Here is a 14,814-nt window from a genome sequence, read left to right as displayed (position 1 = left end):
GGGAGAATGGTTGTATTCCTAATTAGACTCTAAAATAAAGGAACAGCCTTTCCCAGGAAATTACATGGAAGCCATGGGTGTGTTGCACAGAATAAGCTCAGTAGAGAATGTGCCAAGAAGGTGAGGATGTCTCCTCTGACACTAGGCCCGTTTTACTCCAGCTCATCTCATCCAGGCCTGCTCTGCTGCCCACACAAACCAGTGCCAGCCCTGATTGGTCCTGCAGACCATGACCATAACCATAACCATAACCTCCCCTGCCCCATCCCAGTACTGCTTCCCGACCTACTTTGAGCTCTTGGCTCTAACACCCTAGCCTTGGCTTTGCCCTTGGCCCTCTGGCTTCTGTTTGTACTGGAACCCAGGCTTTTCCTAGCGGGCTGTGACAGGCTACCCCTGGCTCTCAGTCTTGTATGCTGCCTTTGGCAGGAGTCCCTGTCCCAGCTCCAGCTCTACAGACTTGGACCCTGGCCACTTGGCCAGCACTCTGGCCAGGCCAGCTCTGGCCACAAGGGATGCCGTGGAGGATTGGAGCAGAGATGGCAGGACAGAGTGGCTTGTTTACAGAAGTTCCTCTGTGTAGATTGGCAACTGAACTGATTTATCGTCTATGATGGCCGCAGGAATTACTTGAAAGAGCATGCCAGGGAGTGAGTTGGGATCCACGCAGGGATGGACTCTGGAATCCTGGTGTTCTTCGTTTACTGTACTGTAAACAATTTGGCTTAATGAAAACGTCTGATTTTGAGGTTTAGTTATTATTCTTACAGTGAAATATTAGGTTAAAAATAACCATAATTATTACTTACTATAATTTGCTAAGTCCCTTCTATGTGCCAGGTGAGACAATTCATTCATTTTTACAACCATTTATCGAACACCTACAATAAGCCAGCATGGGTCAAGAGGCAGTGAACAAAGTAGGCAAACATACCTGTTTTTATGGAGTTTATATATTAGTTTTGGATGAGGCAGACAATAAAATAATGAACAAGTAAATTTATGGTACATCAGATGGTTGTCGATGCTGCCAATAAAAATCAAACATAGTGAATAATAAAATGTCTGAAAACACTTAAAAAATCAAACATGGTAAGTTGGAAAAGAAGTAAAACTGTCTCTCTTCACCGATAACATGATCTTATATGTAGAAAACCCTTTTATGTTAAAATTAGTGTAAAATAATGCACTTTCCATTAACCAAAAGGTAAGCTCATGCATTAAGGTGCTCATCAGTATGATACATTGATCATTACATGTTGTCAATATTGACAAATTATGTGATTACACTAGTAATCAAAAAAATTTCCAAAGCAGCTAGGAATTTGGTAGGAAGCATGAGCTCCCAAGAGAAGAGGTATTAAATTTAAGGCAAGAATTTGGAAAATCCCAAACTGTCAGAATACTACACTGATGTTGTGAAGGGAGAAAAATATCCTTAGATAGAGCCATGGGAATGTCACCTTTCATTGTTCCTGATATTGGACTTTCCTGGAATGGTCAAGTTCCCCTGGGGCGACCAGAAGTATAATAGCTACATCTAATCTTTGTTACAGACTTCTCCCAGCACTCTGCTCAGGTGTCCTACTATGTGGCCCCAGCAGAGGATCAGCAGAGAATAAGGAAACACCAGAGAGTAAGAAAAGATGGTGTGGAGGCCATGGTTAGAAGTTTGGATTTTCTTGTAAAATTAACTGGAGTCATTGGAGAGTTTTCACTATGGTGCTGTGGGGTTGTGGGAGAAGGAGAGGGGAAGCACAGCATGATGCTTATTTTTAAAATATTATCATGCCTTGATAGAAATTTACAAGTTGATTAAAAAAATATGGAAATGCAAAAGACCTGGAATTGTTAAAGCAGTTCTGAAAAAGGATGTATTTGGAGGACTTTCACTGCTTGATTTCAAGTCTTACTATAAAGCTACTCAAGTTTGGCATAAGGACAGACCAATAGATGAATGGGACATTATGGAGAGTCCTGAAATAAACCCATACATATATGATCAATTGATTTTTTAACAGTGTTGCCAAGGCAACTCAGTGGGGAAAAAAGTCTTTTCAATGAATGGTTCTGGAATAAGTAGATAAATATATAGAAAAAAATTTAACCTTGATCCCTATAATACACGCAAAAATAATTTGAGATGTATTATGTACATAAACATAAGTTCTAAAATTACAAAGTTTGTAGAAAAACAAAGGAGAATGTCCTTCTGACTCTAGGATGGGCAGAGATTTCTTAGAGAGGACCCCCCAAAATGCTAAACATGTCAAAGAAAAAAACTGATAAATTTGTCTTTATCAAAATCAAAAACTATTTTTCATCAAAAGACATCATTAAAAGAATAAAAAGTCAATCCACAAACTAGGAAAAAGTATTGGCAATGCATTTATCTGAAAAAAACTGTTGAGATATGAAGGATTTGTACCCAGAATATATAAAGAATTCCTAGAGCTCAGAGATAAAAGGACAAACAACCCAATCTAAAAAATGGGCAAAAGACCTGAACAGACACTTCATAGACGTATGTAACTGGCTAATAAGCATAGACAGATGTGCTCAGGATCTTTAATCATCTGACGGGTGCATATTTAAACCATAATGTGATGACATTACAGTCCTCCAGGATAGCTAAAAATGGAAAAGGTGCACAGGGCTGACAAGGATGCAGAGAAACCAGAAGTCTCCCATGTTGTCGATAGCAGTGTAAAATGGTATAGCCACTTGAAAAACTGTTTGGTGGTTCCTTACAATATTAAACACAAACCCACCTTTTAACCCAGCAGTTGCACCCCTGGGAATTTACTGGAGAGAAATGGGAACACATGTCCACAAAAAAACTTTTACATGAATGTATATATCAGCTTTACTCCTAATAACCCTGGACTGGAAAGAACACAAATGTTCATCAGTAAGAGATTGGACAAACTGTGGAATATTCATAGATGGAAAACTACTGAGTCAAGAGGAAGAACTACTGACACACAAATCCACACAGATGCCTTATTTACATGAAAGAAGGCAGACGCAAAAACCTACATTCTGTGTGATTCAGTTTATGTAAATTAAAGAACAGGCAAAGTTAATGGATGATGATAATATGAGAACAGTGGTTGCCTATAGGGGTGGGGACTCTGAAAAGGGGCTCGAGGACACTTTCTAGGGGGAGATGGAAGGTTCTATAATCTTAATTGGAGTGATGTTTACACAGGTAGGTAATTGATCAGAACTCATGTGCTCAAGCTCTGTGCATTTCACTCTGTAAGTTTCAGCTTAATAATAATAAAAAAAAGGGATGCCTGGGTGGCTCAGTTGGTTAAGTGGCTGCCTTCAGCTCAGGTCATGATCCCAGCGTCCTGGGATCGAGTCCCACATTGGGCTCCTTGCTCAGCGGGGAGCCTGCTTCTCCCTCTGCCTCTGCCTACCACTCTGTCTGCCTGTGCGCTCTCTCTCTCTCTCTCTCTCTAACAAATAAATAAAAAAAAATTTAAATAATGTAAAAAAGATCATAGTGCCTGATGTTTGGGACAGAGTGGAAGCAGGGAAGCCAGCAGGGAGACTATTATAATAGTATAGGCACAAGATGGTGGTAGGAGATACATGAAGTGGCTCAACTTGAGATCTCTTTTCAAGGGAGGGTCAAGGACTGGTTAGCTCAGTAGGCAAGAGTCTTAGTTAGACTGGCCCGAGATGACTGGGTCCCTGAAGCCTATTTACTTATTTTATTTATATATTTTACTCTGTCCCTTTTCTTTCTAAAATAATTCAGGATTCATTATAACAAAGGACATGTATTCAATAAGACTGAGAAAACATATCCAAAATAGAAAATTGAAACCAGAAGGTAGAAGAAGCAAATATGCCAGTTTGGGAACTGATAATTAAAATCTAAGATCGGGAAACTCTTTCCATCCGGTACCCTTGGCTGGGACTGCAGACAGGTTACAAAGGGGGTGGTGAGGGTCTTTTAATATCAGAGAAAAGACGGCTCAAGTGGTGCTGAGTCAAAATGATTTTAGTTGAAGAATATATGACTTGTGGAGACTCTCTGGGCTTATAAAACCAAAAACACACATTTTTGTAGAACTTGATTTGTAACAGAATATTGCATCACAAAGGTCTGATACATGGAGTGCTCGCTAATGAAATGGGGGGTGTATTTTAGGGAGAACTACCTTCCTTCTGTTTGAGATGATCTATTATGCAGGAATGTAAATAGCATGGGGCGCAATTTAGGATAAAATAAAGCTTGAGTGTATTCTCCATACATTTATGGAATCACTGTCATTTAGAATTAATGCAAACTAACATTCTGACATGGGAATTGAGTTTGGTTTGAATATATCAAGTCTAAATGAGGCAGCTATTGATATGTAGAAATACTGTAAAAATGTATGTCAAGAAACACATGTTGATTATTTATTGATCATTATCAGTACCGACGACTCATTATATTGCCAGTTGAGTGAGAGGGGAAACTTGTCAGTATTAGACATTCTTTAATTAAGAACAATTAATGAATCAGAAATGAAAAAAATTGAAGAAAAGAGAAAATTTGTGTGGAGAAGATATTAAAAATATATGGTAGTAAAGCAGTCCATCAAATTAAGCCTCATCTTAGTTCTGGAACTTTTGCTTGACTTCTTAAAATAGACCATTCCAAATGAAGGCTTAAATCACCATCAGAGGATTAATGGCAAACTCATATTGGCATTGCCCATCAGATCTAATAGCAAAGACTGCTGACTCGTGCAGAGACTAGGGAAGGAAAATAATCATCATAAATAATTCATAATGCACTGAGATGGCTAAGTTTGTGGTTGATTCTTTAGCAAATGTGATTGAATTTATTTCAAACTGGTGAGTAAAAATGACCACAGTTGGACAGCGTTAATGACAAAGGCATGCTCTTGCATCAACCATATAAATGGAGGGAATGAAATATGAAGAAAACTGTGACCAGCTGGGGATTTTGAGGGATTTACTTGCTCCTGATGGTTTAGGTTTGGCCACCACACAGCAGGTGGTTTAAGGTAATGAAGGGTTTGTTGTAATGATGTAAGATGGGATGACTCTCAGGAAGTTCACTTGGGTGCTGGGGTATGTTGATGTCAAGTGCCCTCTGGGGATGAGGCCGGTGGTACAGAATAGGGGTGCACTGGCAATAAAGTCTGGGCCACCCAGGGTCCTGGGGCTTCTATAAGCTTCATAGTGAGGGGTGGGGGCAAGATGTCCATATGAGGAATCTGAAGATCTCGTTTCTGGCCTTGCCTTTCCACTTACTAGGTGATTCTGGTTGGACAAGTCTTTTGACCTCCCGAGTCTAGACTCTTCTGTTACATGGGGTCTGTACTTCCTTTCTTGCTTTGCTTTTCATGGGTGTTGTGAGGATCGACAGGATAAAGGATACATGGGCTCTCTGAAAATGTCTGTAAATAACCACTACAGGGTTTTTTTGTTTTTTTTTTTTTAATTATTTGCTGGTAACTAACTCTCTAGTGTGAGCTGAAGCGGGAGCCATGCAATAGTTCATGCTCAAGCTGAAGTTATTTTAAGAAATAATCAATACAAGATGCATTGGGTTGGAGCCACTGTAAGAGTCATAAATCTTGACAGTGTGCTGTTTGATAAAATTAATAATGCTTGAAAGAAACATTGTAAAAACCTACAAGAGGGGAAAACCTAGTGCGTTTGGGAGAAAGAGCTTAAGTCATTGTGGAAACTGAGAGTCACCTTAGGAACGATGGTTACTGTCCTGATGCCAAGTGGGACAGTTTTCAGGCACAGGTCCACACAATTGCGCATGCGTGCACACACACACACACACACACACGTGTGCACACACCACACACTTATACACGCATGTACAAAAGGGCAACAAGCACCAGCTTTGTTGCATGAGTCTCAGAAGAGACTGGAGAGTAAGGAAGACTAGCATTAATTCCAACAGCGGATAATTGCAATCTGTGCACTCCAGGGCCCACCACCTTCTAAGGAAATGCCGCCTGCCTCTGAATTTTACAAATAAAATAGCCTCATTTCTCGCTGGTGAAGCCTATGCTCACGTTGCTTTGGGATTTGTGGCCGTTGTGCACGGTGACAGAGAGGAGGGCAGTGAAGGGGGACCGGGACCTCATAGTGTTTAATATATCCAAGCCCCCAGATGATCTATGGTTGGAAAGGAAAGTGAAGAATACTGCTTTTCCTGCATCCACAATGATCCCAAACCTTCCAGATCCTCTATCTTCCCACCAAGGTTGTCGCGGGAACCGGAGCCATGTGTCCCCTGTTGGTGGGAGCTTTGGGCCACCCCAAGTGGAGACATCGCAGACCCACATTACTAGGCAGAACTGTCATTGCTAGGGAAAAGCGTGGAGGATGTCAGGCTCCAGGGACCCACGAGGGACAAACTTGGTTAAGGAAGCAAAATACATGAGGGAGTCTGTCAGCAGCCTGCCCTCTGTGGGGATGCAGTTGATTCTCCTCCTAGGTGGTCAGAGACCAGAAGACCACGTTAAAATTGCCTGGATGAAAATGTTTATTTCAGTAGGGTTGTGGGAGAATTTATAATCTCAAAATGGTTTTTATTGCGGTGAATCTTTATTATAAAAGTTACTTGTGTTTGTTCTAAAGATGTTAAGTTAAATTAAAATGTTAATTTAATTTTAAAACCCTAAGGAAACCTTGACATTGGTTCTGTCATGTTTGCAGGCAGAGAAAACAAAGAATTTTGTCAGTCGAAGCCTGGTCATAGGAGAAGTCCTCTCCATAGCAGACATGGCCACAGGAGTAAAGGTGAGAGGCTCTGGGCACCCTGCCCTTCATGAGCTGCTACTTAGTTTTGAATGGCAAGGAACACAAAGTAGAACCCAACAGGTATCCATCTGTTTACTGGAATAGATGTGTGTAAAATGGTACACCTGACAGCCCATGCCCCTGACTTCCTTTTTAACCATGATATTCAGCCTTGTGCTTGTTTGTTCTTGGCTTTTCTTTTTGTGTAGTTGTACTGCACTGTCAAACAATTATTTTCATTTGTTTTAATTTTAGAAAAAGCCTCATAATCATTCATGATTTATTTTCTTCCCTTAAATATGATCACTAAGATCAGTCTGTGTTGGGCGCCTGGATGACTCAGGTGGTTAAGCGTCTGCCTTCAGCTCAGGTTATGATCCCAGAGTCCCGAGATTGAGTCCCACATCGGGCACCCTGCTCAGTGGGGAGCCTGCTTTTCTGCCCCTCCCCTGGCTCGTGCACTTTCTCTCTCCCTCTCGCTCCTTCTCTCTCTCTCTCTAAGTAAATAAATAAAATCTTAAAAAAAAAAAAAGATCAGTCTGTATTGTGGCATGCCACTGCCTCTGTACTTTTTAAAAATTTTTTAATTTTGAGATAATAATGCTCACAGGAAGTTACAAGAATAGTACATAGAGTTATATGAACTCTTCTTCCAGTTTCCCTCTGCTGTAAACCAGTGTAAAAGCAGGAAATCACTACTGCTACCGTACTGTTCCAGGACAGTACTAGACTACAGGCCTTCTTCAGATTTCACTAGCTTGTACATATACCCCAGTGTGTGTGTGTGTGTGTGTTTAGTTCTATGCAGTTGGTCCCATATATGGATCCCTGCGACCCCCATCACAATCAAGATGGAGAACTGTTTCATCACCGCAAAGAAACTTACGGGGCTACCCATTTGCAGTTGCACCCAGTCCCCACCCTGTTCCTGTTCTTTGGCCACCAATAATCTATTCTCTATAGTGTCACCATTTTGAGAATGATACATGGATGGAAGTTCATTCATTTCTCATATTCCTTTGTGTGAATATGTGACAGCACTGGGACTTCTTAGCCTTCTCCATTTTTGCTGTTCATATGGGTGTAAAATGGCATGGCATCGTGGACTCGCTTTGTGTGTCCCAGCTCACCAAGAATGGTGAACAGAATAGTCGAACAGGTGTGATGGCCATGGTTCCTCATGGTACCCTAAGTCCCCAGGGGAGGGCCATTTTTGTGGGGCTGCATATGCTCTCCTTTCTCTCCCTGGACACCGCTGTGCCTCAAAATAAGGCCCTGCACCCAAACATTCAGTCCTGATGCCCCCAAAAGAGAGAAATAACTAGAATATGAAGAGAGAATGATCAGACAGAAAAGCCACGTCAATCGTTGGTGAGTCCAAAATGGCAGTTATTTTAGTTTTTGCCTTGTAGACATGGGTAGGGATTAAAAACAAAGAAGACTGTGAGTTCATCGGTGGTAAAGGCACCCACTGGTAGGTCCTCTGGGGGAGACTGGCTTCCCTGTGATTTCAGTCAGGCAAGGTCTCTTCCCTCGTAGTTGGGTTGGTTGTGGCTTCCAGACAGAAGAAATTCAGCTGAGATGCAACAAATAGATTCCCCTCTCAGAAGTACTAGAAGTCCCTGGACTAGACTCATGATCCTCAGTTTGTGTTTTTTCCATATCACTCTCTACCTCCTTCTTTTCAGCAAGCCTGTGGTGGGCTGTGACCATGCAGAAATCCCTACAGGGTGTTCCAGAATTCTAGGTGGGGAGCCTTCCCCTCAGCATCTTTAGGGTCTTGCGCTGACCCTAGTGCCTAGAATTGCACAGGGAATGTTTGAATGAATAAGCGAGGAGCAGCTTGCGGTTTAAAGCAGACTTAAGAAACATTTCAACCACTTGTAGTGTGTGGACATTATTAAGATTCTGGTTCAAACAAACTTTAAAGAAAAATTATGTGTCAGTGGGGGAAACATTGACTATTTGGTGATATTAAAAATTATTATATTTTTAGGTAGGGTAATGGTTTTAGGGTTACATTTTTAGAAAGACTCATTATCTTTTATGGGTGTATGGGACATATTTAGGGATGAAATGACAGGATGTCTAGGATGAACTTGGGGTTTAGAATGGGAAAGTGGATTGGGGGAAAAAGCAAAATGGACCATGAGCTGGTCAGTGTTGAGTTCATTATATTCTTGTATTTTGGTTGAAATTTTCCAAAATAAAAGGATTTTTTTAAAAAATTATGTTATATTAGTCACCATACAGGACATCATTAGTTTTTGATGTAGTGTTCCATGATTCATTATTTGTGTCTGACATAAAAGCTCTCAAAAAAGTTTTGCTCCTGAGTATCCTAGAAGAAGATATGAATAGATATAAAGAAATAGGTCTTGGGGCACCTGGGTGGTTCAGTCTCAAGTCTGACTCTTGATTTTGGTTCAGATTGTCAAGCTCAGGGTCATGGGATCGAGCCCTGCCTCAGGCTCTGTGCTCAGCAGGGGTCTGCTGGAGATTCTCTCTCTCCCTTTCCCTCTCCCCCTGCTCCATGTTCTCTCTCTCAAATAAATAAATCTTTTTTAAAAAACAAGGAAAGAAGTAAGGTCTTTAAAATTGCTTCTCTGATCATATCACTCTTCTGCTTAAAACTTCTCTTTATGCTTTAGAGAAGCCCTCCTATTTTTTTATATGGCCCATGTGTTCTCGTGTGGTTTGGCCCTACTCACTTCCCCAGATACCTTCTGTCTCACTTTGTCCTCCTCCCTAGGAGACCTGACATACTGGCCTTCTTTCATTCTTCTCATCCACCTTTGGGCCACTCTTGCCATCACCCTGGAATGGATATTTCCCCCCTCCTTCACCTGCCTGACACCTGCTCATTCTTCAAGTCCCAGCCCAAGTGTCCTCCCCACAGGGAGGCCTCCCTCAAGCCTGCAGTTGAAATCCTATCCACTTGTCATTTGTCTTTGTACCTTTCAGTTGTCTGTCACAAGTATGTACCTACTTTGATCTTTTGAATTTATTCATGTGTCTAATTGCTCTGTGTCTCTTAGCACCACTAGAGGGCAAACCTCTTGAAGACTATCAACCTCTTGTATAGTATCAATACAGGAGAATTAAATGAATACATAGAGTCTAAACAGGCCTTACTATAAAGGTTAAATGTAGAATTACCGTATGACTCAGGAAATCCATTCCTAGGTACATTCCCCCCAAAATGGAAAACAGGGACTCAAACAGATACTTGTGTGCCACTGTTCATTGCATCATTATTCACAATAGCTAAAGGGTGGAAACAAACCAAGTGTGTGTCAACAGATGAATGGTTAAACAAAATACGTATACATATGATGGAGTATCATCCAGCCATCAAAAGGAATGATTTTTTTTTTTTTTAAGAGAGAGATCACAAGTAGGCAGAGAAGCAGGCAGAGAGAGAGGGGGAAGCAGGCTCCCCGCTGGGCAGAGAGCCCGATGTGGGGCTCGATCCCAGGACCCTGAGACCAGGGCCCAAGCCAAAGGCAGAGGCTTAACCCATTGAGCCACCCACGCGCCCCAGGAATGATGTTTTGATACATGTTACAACATGGATGAACTTTGAAAGCATGACACTAAATGAAATAAGCCAGACACAACAGGACAGATATTGTATGATTCCACTTTCATGAAATTTCCCGAAGAGGCAAATTCAAAGAGACAGAAAGCAGATGATGGGTTGCAAGAGGCTGGAGGAGCAGGAGGATGGGGGGGGGCAGGGCACAGAGTTCCTCTTTAGGGGTGATGAAAGGTTTTGGAGATAGATAGTGGTGATGGTTGCACAATAGTATGAATCTCATTCATACCATTGAATTGTACTTAATAATGGCTAAAATGCAAACTTTATGTTAAACGTATTGTTCCGCAATAAAAAAAAATTTTCAAAAAAATTTAACACAAGTTATCATGAATGCTGTTTGCTTTCCCACACATCATTCATTGCAGAGGACTTGTTTATCTTGTGCTTGAATAGCCCAGACAGTTAGAGGAATGTGTGGATGGTCCTCCTGAGTCCAGCCCAGAGGGGCCATGTCTGTCTTTCTGTGGGCAGTGGAAGGAGATGTGGTGTGATCAGAACAGTTCCTGTGAGCCCCGGGTTGGTCAGGGCATCCCCAGACCTCACTGCCAGCCCACAGGGTTCTGGTCGCCTCTACCTACTTTCCTTTTACACCTGCACAGGAGCTTTCCTTTTATACCTGCACGTGAGGAAGTATCGGCAGTTTGTCTAAGTCATCTGTGCCCCACAGTCCTGGGCTCCTTTGCTCTTTCCCTCCACATCTGTGTTCTTCAAAAGCTCTGGGTGTCCCTGAGCGCTTTAGACAAACATAGTTGGACTAACACAGCCAAGTGGTGTCAGGACCAGGATCTGGCTCTGAGAATGACTCACGATGAGGTTGGGGGTGGGGGGTGGGGTGGGAAAGTGAGAGGTGCCAGGGAAAGGCTTCCTTTACTAAGGGCTTTGAATCCCTGCTTTAGCTTGGAAGCCTACCCGAGGTCTTCTACCAGACACGCTGATGCATTCTGGAAGGACTCTAGGACCCAAAGAAATGTGACGTGCTTCCTTTTCTTCTTCCCCATGACTGTTCCCCTTTTTCTCTATCTGAACCACCCTATTATCTGTCTTAGTTTACTTGCTGCCATGATAAAATACTATAGTTCACATGGCTTAAATAACAGAAATTCATTTTCTCACAGTTCTGGAGGCTGGTGAGATCAAGGTCCAGCTGATGGAATTCCTGGTGAGGACTCTCTTCCTGTAGATGGTTGCCTTCTTGCTGTGTCCCCACACTGGGACTGGGCAGAGAGAGACAGACAGAAAAGGGGGGGCACTCTCTGGTATCTCTTATAAGGGCACTAATCCCATCATGAATGTTCCACGCCTGACCTCATTTAAATTTAATTAGTTCCCAAAGACCCCATATCCTAACACCAACACACTGAGGGTTAAGGCTTCAGCATATGCATTTTTGGGGGGAACCCAATGCAGTCCATAGCACTATCCTTTCTGGGGCCACCATTGTCTCAGAAACCAGCAGTGCCTCAGTGTGTTCCATTTGCTCTTGGAATGAAAAGAGAAAAGAGTCTGAATGCACTTGAAGATTCTTCAGGGGACCCACTGTTAGACTATGGAGTAGGAAGGGCCTGGCCCATCACAGCCATGGCAGACTTCCTGGCATGCATGACAGACCTGCCTGGTACATGGTGTCATGGAGACAGTCCGAATGATGTGGGTTTACGTCCTGTCTCTAGGACTTCACAGTCAAAGTTCATGCACATTCCTTTTACATCTAAGCTCATAATGGGTGACCTTTGTTTTCTCTTCTGTGAAGATGGTGCTGCTAATGTCCATTCATGGGCTATGGTCAGATTTAAATTGATGATGCCTATGAGCAGCTGCATGTTATGGCTAGCATGTAGCAGGAACTTGGTAAGTGGCTGGGATGGTACCCCCTAAGATGTGGCCCAGACCCTTTCCTGGCAGTCTCCTAGGTAGTGGCTCAGTCAGTGGATTGAGGTGAAATTGACCTGTGTTCCAGCTCCAGCCCCCTTTCTTTCCCTGCCATGATGGGACATCTTTCTTGCTAGTCACCATTTGGAAGTTAAGAGGCACCATCCTTGAACATTTTCAGCCTGTCCTGACAGCAGTTCCCAGTCCCCAGGTAGCTCTGACTGTGGCCTCCAGAGGCTACTGCCAGCTGTCATTGAGCATGTTGTGCTCATGACCTCATGTACATGAGGTAGCTGTCCTTCCTGTCCTCCAGCTGAGTGAGAAAGGAGAGAAGGAGCTTTCCCAAACAAACAATGCAAGGTGCACATAGATTTAGAGATTTTGTTGTGTCCTTCCCTTTGTCTAATTTCCTTGCCACTGCTTTCTTTGGTTTTGCTCAGAACAAATAGACTTCTCTGGGTCCTGTCTGCTGAGGTGGACTAGAGGCCAGGATGCCCACTGGGCAGCGAAGGCAGCAATGGACACAGTGCTCTCTGAGGAGGACACTTTGCTCTGCTCCCTTGTGATGGGTTAGTGCCCTTCTTCGTTCAGTTTCTGCCTCCCTGTCAGGGAATTCATTCCACCCCCCGCCGGCTCCTCTGGCAATCAACCCCCCACCTAGCCCCCACTAAATAGTTAATGGGCCTTCATCCATTTGGAGGTTCAGGCCCAAACTCAGGTGGCACCTAGAGTCCTCCCTTGCTTTCTTCTTCCAAATCCAACCCATCGGCTCTGTCTCCAGAATCTACCTTGAACGCCCCTGCTTCTCACCACCCCGATCGGACCACTGCTCACTGACTTACCTCAGTGGTTGCTCAGGGGGCATCTCCTTTCTGCTGGCTGGGCTGGGGTCCATCCTCCTCACAGGACGCATGTGCTGAAAGCTTGTATCAGGCCAGAGAGTCATCTGCTTGGAAGTTTCAGTTGCTCCCCCTGCATCAGCCCCATTGGGTCCGATTATCTGCCTTTCAGAGAATGTGCCTTTGGCAACACACTGCCCAGCACTTGGGGGAAAATCCTCACATTTTAAGTGGCTCTGTGGATTGGGGGGGGGGGGGCGGGTCACACAGACACCACGTCTGTTAACTGCTGTGGTTTCTGCAAACCAACAAGTTTCATTCACCCGCCCAGTGCTTCTACTGGTGACACTTAATGAACGGGAGTTTTCAAAATGTGGATAAAATATTCTCCCCACTCCCCTCTCTAATGAGGAGGAATGGATTTAAAATCTAGGAAAGGAATGTATTTGTAAAGAATGCATTAGTCACAGCTAGAGAGATTTGGGGGTGGAGAATTCAACCTGTTTTAGTTTTAGAAAAAGGCTTTTTTTTTTTTTTTTTTTTTTTTTAAAGATTTTTTATTTATTTATCTGACAGAGAGAGATCACAAGTAGGCAGAGAGGCAGGCAGAGAGAGAGGGGGGAAGCAGGCCCCCTGCCGAGCAGAGAGCCCGATGCGGGGCTCGATCCCAGGACCCTGGGATCATGACCCGAGCCGAAGGCAGAGGCTTTAACCCACTGAGCCACCCAGGTGCCCTAGAAAAAGGCTTTTTTAAAACTTGATTTCCAAGATGATTTATGGGGGGAAAAATCCCCACTATTTGGATTGACTGCATCTTCCCGGGCTGGAATTAGCAATGTGATCGGCAGGTTCATGAGGATTCCGAGGATTCTTTATGAGTCTCCAAATGAAAGCACTTCATATGTCAGAGGTGATCAATGAAATTTGTCTGTCACGATGTCAGAGTTGTTGAAGTTGGTAAAGTGCCCTTTCAGATGGTTAGGGTCAAGCCGATCACATACGGGGAGTGTGGGACTAGTTCTTGCCAGAGGCTGGTGACAGTCTTGGATGGGAGATCCTAAGATTCCATTCCTGCCATTTCCCTTCCTACAAGGTCTTCCTTGGGGTTACTGTGTCTACTCAAACTCATTCAACTGTGATGACCCCAGGGAAAAAGTGTACCTATAGGCTGTTATAAATGAAGAGTCCAGAGTACAACAGGTGTGGATGTGGGGACCTGGTCTGTCCCATGTGTCTGCTTTGTCTCCTTCTCCCCACCTTGACCTCATGTGTTGGTTTCCTATACCAGCTCTCGTGATGGCAAGAGCAGCCAGCAGCTCTAGGCCTGCATGCTTCCAGATTCCACTGCAATGAGAAAAAGAGAGCATCTTTTGCCTACTAGCTCACCCATGTGTCCCAGAGGATGCTGAGGTTGGACCCACCCAGACCATGGGTCTATGCTGATGCCATCCATCCCCTATGGCCAGGATATTATAGATGTTATTGCAGATTGACCTGTCCTGGGTCCTAGGCTCATCCTAAAGCTGAGAGTGAGGTCAACATCAGCCACAGACCACTTGGACTGACTGTGGGAGAGGAAGACTCCCCAGAGGAAAGCCGGCCCTGGGTGGCTGGGACAGAGGAAGGCATGTTAGCCTGCAAACACAGCCAGTGTCTATACACTTGAACTCTTCTGTCTTTGTCATCAGTCCTCCACTCCCTTCAAATGGC

The 14,814-nt window shown here is 43.6% G+C and overlaps 1 protein-coding gene across 1 annotated transcript in view; it reads left to right on the top strand.

The window, feature by feature from the left end:
* LOC308349134 (acyl-coenzyme A oxidase-like protein) overlaps positions 1–14,814 on the top strand; it is a gene marked incomplete at its 3' end in the record, with an annotated part of 107,899 nt that overhangs the window by 41,746 nt on the left and 51,339 nt on the right. Inside the window, exon 4 of the mRNA XM_080813659.1 lies at positions 6,712–6,795. Coding sequence (XP_080669785.1) covers positions 6,712–6,795 — 84 coding nt within the window. The remainder of the gene's footprint in view (positions 1–6,711; positions 6,796–14,814) is intronic.

This window comes from Martes martes (assembly GCF_963455335.1).
Source record: "Martes martes genome assembly, chromosome: 9".
Taxonomy (NCBI): domain Eukaryota; kingdom Metazoa; phylum Chordata; class Mammalia; order Carnivora; family Mustelidae; genus Martes; species Martes martes.
This window is presented reverse-complemented; position numbering and strand designations above follow the sequence as displayed.